At 35.7% G+C, this 18,051-nt stretch overlaps 1 protein-coding gene across 1 annotated transcript in view; it reads left to right on the top strand.

The window, feature by feature from the left end:
- TOMM70 (translocase of outer mitochondrial membrane 70) overlaps positions 1–12,243 on the top strand; it is a 33,571-nt gene extending 21,328 nt beyond the window's left edge. The window contains exons 7-12 of the mRNA XM_063096677.1: positions 2,380–2,514; positions 3,400–3,507; positions 4,342–4,458; positions 6,750–6,847; positions 7,436–7,558; positions 10,103–12,243. Of these exons, the coding sequence (XP_062952747.1) occupies positions 2,380–2,514; positions 3,400–3,507; positions 4,342–4,458; positions 6,750–6,847; positions 7,436–7,558; positions 10,103–10,256 (735 nt within the window). The 3' untranslated portion in view covers positions 10,257–12,243. The remainder of the gene's footprint in view (positions 1–2,379; positions 2,515–3,399; positions 3,508–4,341; positions 4,459–6,749; positions 6,848–7,435; positions 7,559–10,102) is intronic.
- Positions 12,244–18,051: the final 5,808 nt, after the last annotated feature.

Below are 18,051 nucleotides of genomic sequence, written 5' to 3' on the forward strand. Positions count from 1 at the left end.
GTTTTGGAAAAAACTATACCTAATGATGATTGAGTTGGTTCAGTGAATCTGAAACATAGGTATCGATGATTTTTATCTTTAGCCAGGAAAAGAAATGTTTTTTTTCCTGTCGCATCTGGTAGTTTCAGCTTCCCCTTGTAGCCACTGCCTACTGTATTGGACTATAGTTAGGTAGCAGTAAGGTTTATGCAGCAATGCTATAGATAATGTTGTAAGTAGCATGCAATATGTAGTACCAGGTTATAAAACAAGGTTAATAAAAATAAACATTTAATGATATATTCAGAAAGATTTTATGTTTACATGAATTAAAAAACAGTTTCTAAAAGTATGATACATAAATATACCAAAAGTTTTTGCAGTTGTGTGGTTGGAATAGCTTTTCATTTTCCAAGTGTTCTCAATGAATACGTAATAATTTTCATAATGAAAATTTAGGGGGAATCTATTGAATTATGTGAGCCTTTTACTCAGTGTAACAAGACACAGCTTAGCCCCCCCAATTAACTATATTCCTTATTATTTTGTTAGCATCTCTGTGGCTTGTTTCCTCATTGAATTAAGTGAACTCTGTAGCCTCTTTCATCTCCAAATAAATCATTCATATATTTGGAGGATGTAAAAGTTGTTTTAAAGCCTAAGTATTTGTTAAAATTTCCTTTCAAAATGAGATTTTCACATTGATGATACTTTCACACTATGATAATTAATTTTCCTATTGCTTTTTCTGATGATTATATTCTGTTTATGTTTTTGTTATAATTGTGAGGGGCATTCTTATTTGTTTCATAGATATACAGTAGTGTTTTGAACAAAATTTTGAAGAAACCTCTTTGTTTTTATGATCATGATTTTTAGTTTTAACAGCGAGTAGTAATGATGCCTACCATATGCCATGTACAAAGATTAACTCAAAATGGTTCAGAGACTTAAATATAAGAGCTAAAACTATAAAATACCTAGAAGAAAACAGAGGAGTAAATAAATGTTCATTACCTTGGCTTAGGCAGTGGTTCCTTAGATATGACGCCAAAAGCACAAATGACCAAAAAAAAAGATAAATTGGACTTCATCAAAATTAAAAACTTCCATCCTTGAAAAGACACCAAAAGAAAGAGAATAGGAGAATATATTCATAGATCATTCATCCTGATAAGGGGCTTGTCCTCAAAATAAATAACAACAAAAAGACAACATGATTTAAAAATGGGCAAAGGTTCTGAATAGGCATTTCTCCAAAGAATACATACAAAAGACCGATACAGGTGGAGCATTCCTAAACTGAAAATCCAAAATCTAAAATGCTCCAAAATCCAGAATTTTTGAAGTGCTGGCATGATGATCAAAGGAAATGTTCATTGGAGCATTTCAGATAACAGAGTTTAGAATGAAGGGTGCTCAACCAGTTAGATATCTGTAAATATTCCAAAATCTAAAAAAATTCATAATCCAAAACACTTATGGTTCCAAGCATTTTGGATAAGGGATACTCAATTTGTGATAAAAAAAAAAGATGTTCAGCATCATTAGCCATTAGGGAAATACAGATCACAACCACAATAAGATACCACTCCATACCACTGGGATGGCTACAATAAAAAAGACAGACAATAAGGCTATAATAAAAAAGATGGACAATAGCAATTGTTGGTGAGGATGTGGAGAAATTGGAACCCTCATACATTGCTGGTGGGATTTAAAATGGTATAGTTCCTTAGGAAATTAGTTTGGTAGTTCCTCAAAAAGTTAAACACAGAGTTACCATATGGTCCAGCAATTCCGCTCTTAGGTATCTACCCAAGAGAATTGAAAGTATATGTCAACACAAAAACTTGTACATGAATGTTCATAGAAGCAGCATGATGTCCAAAAAGTTGAAGCAACCCAAATGGCCATCAACTGATGAATGTGTAAATAATACGTGGTATATCTATGGCAATGGAATATGTTCCAGTCATAAAAAAAAAAAAGTACTAATACATGCTACAACATGGGTGAACCTTGAAAACATTACGCTAAGTAAAAGAATTCAGGTACAAAAGGCCATGTAAGTGGGAGTCCATTTATGTGAAATATCCAGGATATACAAATCCATAAAAATAGAAAGTAGATTGCTGGTTTCCAGCAGTTGGGGAGTAGGGGCAAATGGGAATGAGTGTTAATGTGTATGAGGTTTCTAACTGGGATGATAAAGTGTTCTGGAATTAGATAGTGGTGATCAGTACATAACTTAATGAATATACTAAAAACGACTGACATGTACACTTTAAACAGGCGAGGTTTATGGTATGTGAATTATATCAATAAAGCTGTTATTTTAAATACCTAAATTGGAAAATAAAGAAGTAATGCCGAAACTTTCTCATTTGGGGTATGTAGCTTCAAGCAAATGCCCTCATCAAAAGAGGCAGCATGTACATGCAACAGCAGCAGCCTTTGCTGTCTACTCAGGATTTTAACATGGCTGCTGACATTGATCCTCAGAATGCAGATGTTTATCACCACCGAGGACAGGTAAAACTCTTACTTTCAGATTGAACTATTTGGTACCATTTATAAGAACTTCTTAAAGTCTTCTGTCATTTCTGATAGTTGTGAACACAGTGGTTTACAGTTTGGACTGGCCTTTCTTTAGTTCCATCTTGAACATTTGTCCTTATAACTTTGATATTTACTTAATGAAAAAAAGAGGAAAGGAAGGCAAAAAATGTTGGCTTAGTGCAAATTTGTTTTTCAGGTTTTTCTGGTTCATAGGTTTTCAATGAGTAAAACATTAATAACATTTAGTAAGCATTTTGAGTTAATGTTAGAATCAACAGTTTCCAGTTACAGCCTCGTGTGGGTAAAACAGGGCTTTATAATAATATATCATGGCTTCTTGGAATGCATTGTGGTGGAAAGTAAGTATGGGCTATCCGTATAAAAACAGAAAAGCTGAAGTTCTTTCTAATGGAGAATTTTAGCTAATATTTTTGTCTGAAGAGTGTTAAGTGGTGAGATAACCTCTTAAAATGCTCTGCATTTTGATCCTTACTTGTAGTGTCCCAAGATTAATTTGAAAAGTAATCATCTGACGTCTAACCTGCTTTGCAATTAGAAAGTACAGTGATGTTTAGTTTTCTAGAAGAAAGGGTTTCTTGCTTAATAGTGATCAAAATTACAGAACGAAAAGTGGTGGGCTTATAGTTCTGTTAAAAATTGGACACCAATTTTTAGAATTTTTTTCTTTAAAATTACAGGACTTTCTAGTTCACTTTTTCTAGAAAGCAATTCTATATTGAGTAATTACTACATGCTGAGCATTATGCTGAGCTGTGATAGTAGAGAAGAGATAAGATATGTACTTAACTGGTACACCTATTATTTAGGATTGCATTTGTTTATGTATTTTTTCCTTAGCTGAAAATACTGCTTGATCAAGTTGAAGAAGCAGTGGCAGATTTTGATGAATGTATTAGATTAAGACCCGAGTCTGCTCTGGCACAAGCTCAGAAATGTTTTGCATTGGTAGGTACTACTTCCTTTTATATTTTCCTAAACATCATTTTTATTTCCCAGTGTCAACAAAAATGAGTATTTTATTATCTACAAAAATCATCTATTTTTTTTCTCCCAAAGGATGACTACAAGGGGAAAAATGTATCAGTAAGCATATATGCTAATTGATATACAGCTCCTATATTCTACAAGACCGTTTGTTCAGGTTCATCTTGATAGATGTTTCTCACAGATTTTATGCTCCCCGAAATAGAACTGGTCTCCCTCCTTTTCTACCATAAACCAGTACAAAAAAAAGAGAGCATTTTAAAGAAGTACTCTGCAATCATCACATTACGTTAACTGCTCTCTTCTCCCTCCTTATAGAGCTAAACAATATTCAGAAACACAAAGCTGAAAATGTAAAATAAGTCCATTTCTAGTAAAATGAGGTTTTTTCAGTTAGCCTTATAGCCAGAGTCCTAAAAGAATTTTCCTTTTAAAGAAAGATATTGGGTCACAGACATAAACACATCTATGTTACAGATGAAAAAATTGTATTAGACTTAAAATTCCACCGTTTATATGCTGAGTTAACTTCTTGTAACTTAATATGCCCTCTTCTAGAGTATTGAATACCTTGAAATTGTATAGTATCTATGAAGTCCTAGCTGTATATAGCCTTTGGATCCCTGTTGCTCAGGTATTTCCTCGGAACCCTTTTGGATGCAGCAAATTATGTTAGCAAATCACCTGCTTTTCTGGAAATATTTATGTAATTTTGTATGTCTTTTGTAATATGTTAGTATTCCATGATTTTTTTAAGTTCTTGATTTGATAGGCCTGTTTTGATTTTTTCAATAGTATCGCCAGGCATACACAGGAAACAATTCTTCACAAATCCAAGCAGCTATGAAAGGTTTTGAAGAGGTCATAAAGAAATTCCCAAGGTGTGCTGAAGGCTATGCACTATATGCCCAGGTAAGTGTGATTTTTCAAAAATTTTTTTAAAAAACTGAATTTTTATGCTGATTCCCAATATAGTAATCAGAAAACAGTGCTACCCTGGTTGCAGTTTCTGTGGAAGCAGGAGGCTCTGTTCCTGCTTTGATTCTCATGGCACCCAGGATGGTCTTGAATCACCTCAGGAGACACTTCTCTGTTATACAATTTGAAAACCATGGCTCTGAACTCGTAATGTGGAGAAACTCTCTGTTTTCATTTGGATTGGATTTGCAAAAAGTAATTACCTTAGGAAAATTTACTTATGCAATTGGTGGGCAAAATTTCAATGGAAAGGGTTTTTTTTCTATTTGGTTACTGTCCTTTTACATGCTTAGATAGGCTGTAACAGCTTGTTTTAATTTCTCTTTGGTTTGTTAAAGCTTTTTTGGTTTAGGATTGAAGCTGTAGAAAGTAGGATTTAAATTTGAATTACTTTAACTTTTTGATTATGTAGTCTGAAATTCTTGGAGATTTATTAATTTTTAAATCTTTCATTTAAATGAAAATGATTAGCTTTTTTTAGCCACAGTTATACTTTTTCCCCTCAAATAAGTTATCTCTGAATGACTTATTTTGTTAGTATTTAAGTTGAAAGTTGCTTTTGGTATCTACATAAACCAGCCATCTCAGTATGCTATATAATCTTTTTATCTTATTTATTTATTTATTTATTTTTTCTAAAGATGACCGGTAAGAGGATCTTAACCCTTGACTTGGTGTTGTCAGCACCACGCTCTCCTAAGTGAGCCAACTGGCCATCCCTTTTTTATCTTATTTTTATTACAAAAGAAATGTGGTTTCCCCCTACAAACATCACAGTATAGAAAACATTTTAAAATTACCATCCCTGGTAGACTCCTCTCCTGAAACCATTCTTAAGGTTGCTTATTTTGTTATTAATTTCCTTCATGCTATCTTTAGGCAGGTTGTAAGAAAATTTTCACAAGGACTTTGAGGGTTTATTGAGAGAAGGACTGTGTGAAGATTGATTTGTGTTGGATCTGTTCTTTAAAGGTAGATCCTACACATCACTTCATTATTAGGGAATGAAATTCTGGTCTATGAAACACAATACAGAAGTTTGAAATAATGTTATCTATTAAGTTTTTGTTCTTTACAATTCCTAGACAGAATGGTAATAAAAAACTAAACATTGTTTGCTGACTACACTCTATTTGATTAATTATAAAAGCATGTACTATAAAATTTTATAGAATGTATAAAAGCTAAAGTAAGACATGCACATTTTAATTGTATGATATTTGTATTGATTAGGTACACTTGGGTTTATGCCTTATATGTAATTAGTAATAAACCGTAAAGTGACAGCACCATCCTCATCACTGTCATGGAATTCAGAAGGGCTTTTTGGGTGTACATTTCTCTAAGAAGCTAAGAGAGCAAAGACCACTGAATAGTTTTCCTAAATGCAGAGCTTTCCTAAATGCACATTTCCCTGTCACTATTCTGCCTTCAAAATAGGTTTTGCTTATGAGTTGTCTTCTCATCAGCACTAGTGTTATCACAGTCTGTTTGCACTCAAATGTCTGTTCTTAGGTTCCTCTTCTAACTTTTGCTTCACTTTGTTGTTACATATAATGTAACTTTATGTATACATATACATATATTTATATAACTTTTTTCTTTTAACCCTCAAAGCTATGGAATGCATCCAACAGTAAACAAATGCACTTTAACTTATCCTTCCAAATGAATATTGCCCTTAAAGTAATTCCCTTGGTATGTATTATGATAAATTATGAATAAGGAATATGTGACATGAGTGTACTTGTGAGAATGTGACATTAGAACTGTCACTAAGAGTGGGATTTTCTCTATTCCAAAGTTTACCAGACTGTCCGCTGTTGCATATAACTAACCACTTGCCAAAAAGAAAAAGACAGTTAATTTTTCTTATTTATAACAGTGCCACCAGGCCGAGCCCGTGGCGCACTCGGGAGAGTGCGGCACTGGGAGCGCAGCGACGCTCCCGCCGCGGGTTCGGATCCTATATAGGAATGGCCGGTGCACTCACTGGCTGAGTGCCGGTCACGAAAAAGACAAAAAAAAAATAAAATAAAATAACAGTGCCACCTAAAAACCCTGATAATTAACATGTAACATTTAAATCAGTTTGTATTCCTAAAACATAATAATTTGGTAATGAATAGATAAATGAAGGAGATTTTAATAATTAATAAGCAGTATACTTTTAATGACTTAGGTTGACAGTTACCTTAATATAACTGAAGTATTTCCTCACATAGGCATTAACAGATCAACAACAGTTTGGTAAAGCTGATGAAATGTATGATAAATGTATTGATTTGGAACCAGATAATGCCACAACATACGTTCATAAAGGGTAAGTATTTTTGTGGGTTCCTTTTGTTCCAATAAGAAACTAAATTTCTTGCATGGTAATGAAATGGATTTCTTTTGGCCATTGAGGAAAGGGGGGGACTGTGGTAGAGAAGTATCAGTGAGTTAATTGACAAAGTTCTTAATACTTGTGGGTGCTGTTTCATTTTTATATAAAAATTAGTAAATGTACTATTTTCAGTCTAGGCTAAGATTTTAATTTCAGTTTTGCATATCCTGTCAAATGTTGTTTGTATAAAAATGGGAAATATTTAATGTTTTTCCTATCCTTATGTACTTGAATTATAAGAAACATCACTTAAATTTATACAGTAGTAAAAAATAAGGGATGCAAAGTAGGTTAGTAATAGAGCCTAGACTGTTGGACATTTTTTTCATGATAAGGAAACTTAGACTACAAAACCAACTTAAGTTGAGAAAAAAACAAAATTTGATGCTGATTATAAGATGCTTTAGTTTTGTTTTTTCTTGTAAATTAAATTATAGATTGATTTAAGGGCAGAAATTTAGTTATACACTTATATTCCCATTGATACTGGACCACATTTGACTGCCTTTTTTGCATTTGCAGTTTACTTCAACTTCAGTGGAAGCAAGATCTGGACAGAGGTTTGGAGCTTATCAGCAAGGCTATTGAAATTGACAATAAATGTGATTTTGCATATGAAACCATGGGAACTATTGAAGTGCAAAGGTAATGTCTAGAGTCTGTTCTTAGGAAACTTATGGCAAATCCATAGATATTTATCTTTTCCTTCTCATTACATACATGTTATTGTCGATATCCATAAAAATTTTTAAATTTGTTGTGCCTTTTGAGGCTAGATTCCCTTAAAACTACACAACTTTGATTTGCATTGTTTCATTATTTTTCCAAATTAAAACACTAATAAAAGTTAAGTATGTGCATTTGAAAGGAAAACTAGGTCTTTCTCTAATACCTGTTGTGTGTTCTTTCCTCTTTTCACCCATATTACTTCTGTTGGAGGAAAAAACATCTGTAATGTGCCTAGGCCGTGCAGAGTAACATAAAGATTGGTAGCCACGTTGCCAGAATATCTGGCTTCTGCTACAAAGAAGCAAACAGCTAAATGACTGGGCAAGCTACAGTATCATCTCTGAGCCCCTGAATTTTCTTTAAAATTGGGGTTGGATAAGAAGATTTTTTGCAACTCTGGCTTACCCTAACTTCTTGTTTTTTACATATGTTTATCCAGAGTTGCTCTTAAGATCCTTCATTCACAGGTGACAGCTGTTTACTCATGGATTTATTGTAGTATACCATCTTAATATTGGCATTGCCATCCATTTGAGTACCTACTCTAGACAGGTGCTGAACTTTAGGTGTTCTCCAAATATTATTTCAATTGATCTTTACCCCTGTCTTTATAAAGGTGGAGATTATATGATCCCCAATTTAACTGAAGAGTATACAAACTGATGCCTAAACTAGTTAACAAAGTTGCACAGTGAGCCAGGAGTGAAGCCAGGATTTTAGTCCATGTTTCACTGATACCAAAGTCACTGATCTTGCCATTATCACTTGTCAGAAACCAGCATGAGTATTCTTAGTTCCATATTATTCAGCCCCTCCTGTGGCCCTTTCCCTGCTCCAAAGTAGGCAGAATATATATATATAGGCTGATTTTGTGGTTTTTTTGAACCATTCTGTACTGACAGTCGCACATAAACATTAAATTATTTCTTAATTGCTAATTTTATAATGTGAATAAAATATTCTCATACTGGAATAGGATAGAGCAGTGGTTCTTAATCTTTTTTTGAGCAAAGCTGTGGATTCTTCTAAGAATAATGCAGAAATACTTAGTGCTAACACTAAGGTCAAGGGTTCTGATCCCCATACTGGCCAGCTGCCAAAAACAGAAAAATAAATAATGCACATATAAAAACACTTTGCATTTAATTTAAGGTGTTTATAGATCCTGTATTAAGGAACCCTGATTTAGGGGTTTTGATGGAATTTTGTTTGTATGTTAATTGTACTTTAAGAAGTCCATTCTAAATAAAACCTTATAATCAAATAAAAGAATGTAAATAAGTGAATCAAATTGCTGATTTTCCTAGGATTTGGCAGATCTGCTTGCTAATCTGAATATGAATTCTCGAAAAAGTTTTTTTTAAATAAGTCTATCATATAGCCAAATATTGTAGTGGGAGGTTAAATATAGTCACCCTAAAGGTAACTATTACTTCTTAGAATCTAATTGGCATGAATATATTAAGGACTTAGTAAGTGTTTGTAGAATTACATACATGTATACATATATACAGCTAATACTAGCATACTATATATATATAGATAATACTAGTTATTTAAAACAGTTGATTCTTAGTAACTATATAAAGCCTAGCTGTTAGACCATTAGAGATAAATTGTATCTTACTCACTGAACATATTCATCTATTTACTCAAAAAACGGGTAGTAATTGCCAGCCATTGTACTGGGTTCTGGTAATTGAAAGATGTCCATCAAGGAGCTCGTAAGTTTGTGGTGTGAACAAATACATATTCATCTAACTGTGCATAGAATGATAGTAGAGCTATGAGAACACTGGGGATAGAGCAACTAATTGCCCTAGGCAGGGAAGAGGAAGATATTTTTCATGAGGATATTGTATGAGGATACTTCAGAAAGTTCATGCAACTGTTGTATTGTCTTTCAATTCTATTTTTCCACAAAGTTTTTAAAGTACCCTTTTATTAGAACTGGGCATTAGAAAGGTGAGGATTTGACCAGAATCAGACAAAGAGGCAGTACACATCAAGGAACTCAGATACACCTGTGTGACTGGAGCAGAGGTGAATGGTGTTGAGGATATGGTGACAAGAGATGAAGTGGAAAGATGGTGGACTCACAGATCAGTGAAGAAGAGGCCCTCAGTGTTCCCTGATGAAACACACAGAAACACACAGAAATTGAGGAACCAGACAGAATTACGGTTTTAAATGAGCCATTTAATTTTCCTAGTCTGACTGTTCTTATCTGTAAACAAATAATACAAGAGGTATGATGTAAGCACATAGTATTTGTAATAGTAGCTTACGTGTATTTAGTGTTTTTAGTGTGCTAGGCACTCGTGTATTATAAAAGAAGCTTTTATTAGAATCATAGTTGAAATTTAGTGGTTAAACTTCATGTAGCATCACTTACAAACTTCATTGGATATTGTGGAGTGCTTGTTGAATCTGAAACTTTAAAAATTTTTGTTCTTTTAGAGGAAACATGGAAAAAGCCATTGACATGTTCAACAAAGCTATCAACCTGGCCAAGTCGGAAATGGAGATGGCTCATCTGTATTCACTTTGTGATGCTGCCCATGCCCAGACAGAAGTTGCAAAGAAATATGGATTAAAACCACCAACATTATAAAACGGAGAAAGGAGACTGACCCTCTTTTTAAAAGAAGTTTACCCCCTCTTCAATTGAACCCTAAAGACACTGTCATGAACCATGCTGAATGGTGGAACTTAGTATTTCCGTTTGTGGTGTTGTCAGTCCTTAGATCTGTTTCATGTTTAGGTGTTGTGGGCGTGGCTGTTGGAGGAAGTTTGCAGTCTGGCAGCTTTTATTCCCTGTGCAACAAAAGCTTAGATCCTGTTAAAAGGGACATTGAAATAAAGTTGCAAAGAGTACAAATGATAATTGGCCATGCAAATAAAAACTTTGATTTGTTGATTTTTTTTTTTTTTTTTTTTTTAATGGGGGGCGGGTAGGGTGTTGATTATGTTCCGGATGATTTTGTCTTTATCTGTATGTGTGTATAATATGAGTATTTTACAGCATGTTGGTTTTTAAATTAACATAGTAAATACTGTAAAATAGATTTCTTCTGCATTCAGTTAATCCCTTTCACTTACTTTTTGAAGGAAACAAAATTTAACTGGGGATTAAGTAAAATTAAAAGACCCTTTAAACCATTGTCAGCATACACAATGCTTCTGATTCTGCAAAACTTTAGAAACTTAGTGGCAACTGTTAATCCTTTTTGACCCCCTTCCACTCTAATGGATAATGTACATCATTCTTAAAGTCCACAACAGCTGGCTTCATATAGTAAATTATGCAGAAGCAAAATATTCTGATTGATACATGTGCTGGAAGACATATAATGGTGCAGTGAACCAGGGAAAGAGGTAAGCTGAAGTTGAATTGTGTTTATAATTGTAATGAGTAGGATTATTTAATAGTGTACTTTTTATAGGATTATTTAATAGTGTACTTTTTAAAGAAAATGCAGGTTGCTTATATGTATAAACCAAATAAAGATGGAACAAGTGTGATATGGAAATATTTAGTTTAAAATTTCGAGTGAAGAAAATGTGGCGTAAAGCTTCAAAAAGGATGTAAGTCTTAAGAGCCAGAACATAATATTTCCTGAAATGACAAGATAATTGCTTCAGTTACAGCTACATGTGCTTGAGGAATTTTGATCCAGTATTTGCACAGATGCTGAGGACATGCAGAGTGCTTTTTAGAGCTGAGTTAACCTTGATCTCTGAAGACTAACTGCCCATGTCCAGGTCTTCACTAGGGATACTGACAGCAGATTTTTTTGTTGTCGATTTTATCTTTATACCACTCCTTACTTAGAAATCACTTAAAGGTTTATTTCCAATTGTCACTTTTATAGATCATTCTTTTGCTTATATGCTGGATTTTTCTGGAGACAGATGGGTTGTGTTCTTAAGGGGTCTCGAGATATTTGGGATGGGGAGAGGTTTATTAAGTCTGAACATAATAAAAGAGCAAGCCTTCAATTATACTTTTCTGGAAATGAAACCTTACATTGTTGGGAGTAAAGGAGCATTTTACCCATCTTAAGGGTGCTGTATCCTGTTGAAACCAAAAATATTTTGTCTACAAATGCTGTCTTCTTAGAAACTGTTAGAAATGACTCCCTTCCAAATTCAGTCTTTGGAAAATATAGAAGGGGGTCTCTAACTAATTAATGGGAGCAGTTAACATAACTTAAGGTGATTTGGATAATGGAAAGTTTGAAAGCTCTGCATTTTGTTCTTAAATTCTGCACCTATTATGATAACCCCTGAATATAGAAATGTTCTATATCTCTCTATGACCTCTGATTTAAACAAAACAAAAAAGTTTTTATTTGCATGGCTTCATTTACATTGACACTGACATTTTCTTCTACTCTGCTCCCTTCTTTCCCCTTGGGGTTGGGTAGAAAAACACAAAGGAGACTGAAGCATGTGCCATTAAATACTATCATTCCAAATTCTCACGAACTATTGCCTGTTGTGAAAATATTTGAAACTGCACTGAAAGCTGCATCTGTCTGTATCTTTTCTTTTGTAAATTATCTCATGTAAATTCACCAAATAAATATTACATTCAAGCTTTTCCATCTATTCTTTAAATAGAAAAATAGGTAGTTTATTCACTAATACTATTTGGTAAATTCAATCATTCTTTTATGGGTGCAAACTAACTTTGAAAATAGGGACATACTGGACTTGTTAGTATATGAAGCAAAATAAGTTCGTTGGTGTGAATAGTGGAGTTTTTGGTCAGAGAATCTGTATTAGTCCATTTTGTATAACAATACCTGAGACTGGGTAATTTATAAAGAAACAGGTTTATTTAGCTTAGGAATCTGGGACAGCTGTATCTGGTGCCAGCCTCAGGCTGCTTCTACTCATGACGGAAAGTGGCAGGGAGCTGGTGGGTACAAGCAGATCCCATGGTGGGAGGAGAGGTGCCAGGGTCTTTTAAACAACCAGCGCTCAGGGGAACTAATAGAGTAAGAACTCACTACCCCACACCCCACACCCCAGGAAGAGATTCATGAGGGATCTGACCCCATGACTCATACAGCTCCCAACACTGCCACATTGGGGATCAGATTTCTACATGTTTTGGGGGGGGGACAACAAATTCTGTCAGCATCCAACCTCCTATTGTGAAACAAGGCTCCACAGAGGGCTAGTACAAACTCAAAGAGCCAATTACTGCATTCCTTCTCTATACTTTACCCATATTTGCACAGTAGCCTGGAAGGTTGCCAGTCAGACCTGGACTTTGTGGCTAAGTTTATCTTCAAGCTGGTTTCACCAATGAGTTTCATCATATTTCTCAACCACATCATGTCTTTCAGAAAACATACCTGAAAGAATCTCTACTGTTCTTGATATTTGTGGTATAAATAGTGAATACAAAGGTTGGCTGGTTAGCTCAGTGATGGCTGGTAACACCGAGGTCACAGTTCAGACTCCCTTACCAGCCAACTGCCAAAAAAAAATCCCAAAACAATAATAAGAAACTTTGGTTTTTAAAACAATTCAAACAATATTCTGCCCTCTGGGAACTCAAATTGTAGTTGTTTACTCAAGTTGCAGTTTAAATAGTACTTTGTACCTGTAGAAGTCAACTAATTGTCATCTTAAGGCTGTTTATAAACAGGAGGACCATATAATTTAGCCAAACCAGGAAACTTCTGCGTATAAAAGTAATTACCCGAGACTGTCCTAGGTAAAGTGGGTTGTACAGTCTTTGTATTTATAGGGAAATAACTTAGAAGTGGTTGGAGGGAACGGTGGGTAATAATCCTATCCCCAGTCCTCTGCTAAACTGATTTGTGAAAAATGTCAGGATTTGAATTTGTTTGCAAGTTTTAACACATTCTGTCATAGGATGAATAACAGTTCCTCCCAAAATATCCACATCCACATCCCTGGGACCTGCGAATGTTACCTTAGAGGGCAGAAATGGACTTTATTGATGTGATTAGGTTAAGGTTCTGGAAATGGGGAGATTATCCTGGATTATCTGGGTGACCCAAAATGCGATCAAAAGAGTCCCTATAAGGGCTGGCCCTGTGGCTCACTCGGGAGAGTGCGGCCCTGGTAGTGCCGAGGCCACGGGTTTGGATCCTATATAGGGATGGCCGGTGCGCTCACTGGCTGAGCGTGATGCAGACCACACCATGCCGAGGGCTGCAATCCCCTTACCAGTCAAAAAAATAATAAAGAGTCCTTATAAGAGAGAGAGTTCAGAAAAAAGAGGAAAAGGCAATGTGACCCCAGAGGCAGAGTGATGTGGCCACAAGCCAAGGAATGCTGGCAGCCACCAGGTACTGTAAAAGACAAAGGATTCGGCCCTGGAGCAGCACCTGGCCCTGCCAACATCTTGACTTTGGCCCAGTGAAACTGATTTCGTACTTTTGGCCTCCAGAAGTATGAGAATAACTTTCTGTTTTAAGTTACTATATTTGTAGTAGTTTTATAGCAGCAATAGGAAACTAATACAGTCCTTTGGCTATTGTGCACAAGGAGGGAGACTTACAGATTCTTTTGAGTATCCCAAAGTAGAATGACTTCATGTACACAAATATCAGCCAAAGGTGGTTTAGGCAGGTGAATGTACACCCAGGCCACAGACTGGAGTTTCAAGAGCTGGGGTATTTGTGACTTAAAATACATGTGATCCTGGTATAAGCATAAGGCCAAAAGGCTGCCCATTAGGTAATAGGTAAAAGTTGAGATCTGTATTAGTCTGTTTCTGTTGCTTATAATAAGATACCTGAAACTGGGTAATTTACAAAGAAATAAAATTTATTTATACAGTTTTGGAGGCTGGGAATTCCAAAGTCCAAAAAACACATCTGGTGAGGGCCTTGTGCTTGGTAACTCTACAGCTATGCAGTGCATCACATGGCAAAAATGGCAGGAGCAAAGAGAGTGCTTCTCACATGCTGTCCTTTTAAAGCCATCAGAACCACACTCATTATTCCATGAATGGATTAATCCATTCATGATGGTACAACCCTCACAATCCAATCCTCACCTTTCAATTATCATAATAAGATTTCCAACCCTCCTAACACTGTCACAGTGGGGATTAAGTCTCAATAAGCTTTCAGGGGGGACATCCAACCTACAGCAAGATACCTCTGCCAATACCCTAGAAGAGGCATCAAAAGGAAGACACTATTTTCAAACATTTAACTCTTTAGGCAGCATGAAAATAGTCTGATTTTAAAGTGACAGTGCACAAATTACATCGGAAGTTGAGAGCTACTGCTGTTCGACCTTTCTAGATGGTCTTTATGCTAGAGGGCCTGGTGCCCGGCTCCAACAAAAGGAGGGCAGGAAGTTAAAGGTGGGGGTAGGCTAAGGGCCAACATGACTGTTGCCTTTCAGAGATCAGGGACACAAAGCTCAATTTCTCCAGTCCTTTTGTTGTTGGTACTTAAAGACTACATGACCGTGCAAGTGTTGTCCTAGAAGGCCATGGGAGGGTTTACCTAGAGCAAATACAGGGAGAAAGACCGTGACTCCTGGGCATCGTATTGGAAGGTGAAAGGCTTGAGAGGGGGACCAGAATAGAGCATGGTGGAATTCTATGCAGAGATGACCCATGGCCTAAATTATCTATGAACTGCTGTATTAAACGACTTTCCCTGATTTTACTTCTCAATATCTGCTTTGTGTCAACTGTAAAGGATTTAAGATTTATCCTTGCGAACTACAGTTTCCTGAATGCTGGTAGAAGACATGAGACTCCTGGATCAGACAATGGACTTAATTGTTTAGAGCACAGCAAGCAACATGAGCTTCTGTCCCAGAACCCACAGGAGTGACATGAAGTGATCTAGGTAGATACTCCATATGCAGTGGGTTTGTGTCACAGCCTAAATCTTTACTGAGTTGGCCGTAAGCAAACCTGCCTTTCACATCAGAGGAAAACATTATTTTTATTATACTGGATAGTAAGCAAACCTGTCCTGTGCTCCAGAGGGAGACAGTCTCTATCTTGCAAAGCTGTCCATTTTGTAAACATCCTTGAAATGATAGTCTGCAACAAAACCAGTGATGCTTCTGTTGACAAGATTATGTAGAGAATCACAGAGAAGTGACTACCCATCTCTACATGTTTGTACATTTATTAATTCATCTCAAGCTTAATCTTTCACCAGATTAAAGGATTACAGTGTTTGTTTTAGACAACAGCATGGCACAGGGAAAAGTATTACTGGCCTGTGCATTGAGTGACCTTTGTTCTAACTAAACGCTGCTTCCACTGGATGTGTGATCTTAAGTAAATGAAGGTCCCATCCAACTCTGAAGTATATGAAGTTGCATCATGTCTCAGGATCTTCCCACATTCTAATCCTTTAGGGTAAGGGAATCATTTCAGAATATCTAAAAGTTATTTAGCCAGGAAATTTGCAAGTGAACAAATGCAACCTGTAGGAATAAATTCATTTCAATTTAACATCTACTAAGCACCCATCAACGTGAGAATTAGCCAAAAAACGTGAACATAAAGGCCTCATAAAGAACATAAAGGAGATCAAAAACTAGATGAGAGTTTTAGTGCCATATCAAAGTTATGTACAAAGTGCCATGTAAACACAAGAGTAATAAATTCTGGTAGGCTTTAAAGGATTAATAGGATTTAGGTAAGGCGTATTCTAGAACACGGAGAAACAACCACACAACAAAAATCTAAGTGAAGGGGCATAATGAGTCTGAGCTGAAAATGAACCGTCCAAGTTACATTCCAGCAAAATAAAACTGTTTTTAAACAGGTGGGGAGAAGCCAATAGTGGAGCTCTATGTATGCGAATTATTAGCTTTTTATTAAAAAGTCCTGCATACAGATGAAATTACTTCAGGACAAAATGTAAAATACGAAGTGGCTAAAAACAAAACCAGGAAACCAACATCTATGGGACGAGTAAAGGTATCAATGAAAAAGTGATCAGAGAGACAGAACAAGGTCACATCAATGGTCTTAGGTTTGAGAGAGGCCAAATGGACAGTTCTGTAAATGGATCATTAGTAATCTTTGCCAGAGAAGTGTCATTGGAATGGCCAGGGCAGAATCTGGCTGCAGGGGTCTGAAAAGAAACTAAAAGCCAAGAATTGTCCAGTGAGCAGAAATGACTCCTTTAAAAAACTGGGTGAATAAAAGGAAAGAAGGTGGTTTACAGGATGGCACAGAGGTTTTGAGGGAGAAACTTTGATAATGAATCTATAGACACAGTGTTAAAAGATAGTTGAACAGAAAAATGTATTTGGAGTATTTCAAATATTTCAAGAGAAACTAGGATCATAACACTTGGAATATTTCTGCACCTTGCACACCATACTCTAGTTTTGCAGATTCTTGTTCATCTGATGGATTATGAACTAGCTGCAAAGTAAATCATTGAACAAGTAGTTTTTATATGTATGTGTTTTAGTTATTTGACTGTACATCCAAGACAACTTAATTCCTAATTTTAACTAGACCATTTTATTCTAAAGTGCATTTTCTTCTAACAACTAGCTTTTTCCTACCCTCCAACCTTTACTCAAGAAGAAACAGAACTGAATAAAGATAATAATTTGACAAGAAATATGAAATTGAAACACAGCAATGGTTATGAGGCTATAAGCGAGAAGAGCCCATACTAAGCCGGCGGCACTGGCAATATGTTGGTTTGTGCAGACTTCACGGAACACATATCATCTTTTCCCTTTCCCTCCCCTGGCTTCATCATACCCACTTACCACCCAAACCTACCCAGCAGTGCTTAAAGAGTAGCATAAAAGACTTAAAACCAATGCCAGTAGAGTAGAATATTCATCCTGAAACCTAAAGTCTTGTCTAAACAGTTCTTTTACTTTGTATACTTTGTACAGACCAAACTTGTGGTAGCAGCAAGGAGTCCTTCCCTAAATACTCACTTGATGTCATACTCTATTATTCAGTCATTTAAAATCCTGTAATGTAACTAATTTATTCATTTGCAACCAACACAACATCCATTATCTGTTAGCTCTCAGCTTCAAATAGCCAGGTCCAAGCTGAGCAGTACTTTCATGACTAACAGGACATCCTCTTTCAACAGAGGTCATCTCTGCAAGGGATTCACTTAGTTAACTGTGTTGCCTTACCCAAATTGCAAGGGACAGAGGTCCAACATGTGATAGCAGACTTCAAAGTATTACGCAAAAAATTTACATATAATGTAATATCATATAATTACATATATGTAATATATATAATATATATTTCATATGATATATATGTAATGATATAATATATACTATTATATACATGTAATGATATAATCATTAGCAAGTCAAGGAGTACAGGGGACTGGCAGTTAGTCAAACATTTTCATGTCCTGAGACTACAATGTTCTCCCATTCCA

This window comes from Cynocephalus volans, chromosome 1 (assembly GCF_027409185.1).
Source record: "Cynocephalus volans isolate mCynVol1 chromosome 1, mCynVol1.pri, whole genome shotgun sequence".
In the NCBI taxonomy this organism is placed as follows: Eukaryota; Metazoa; Chordata; class Mammalia; order Dermoptera; family Cynocephalidae; genus Cynocephalus; species Cynocephalus volans.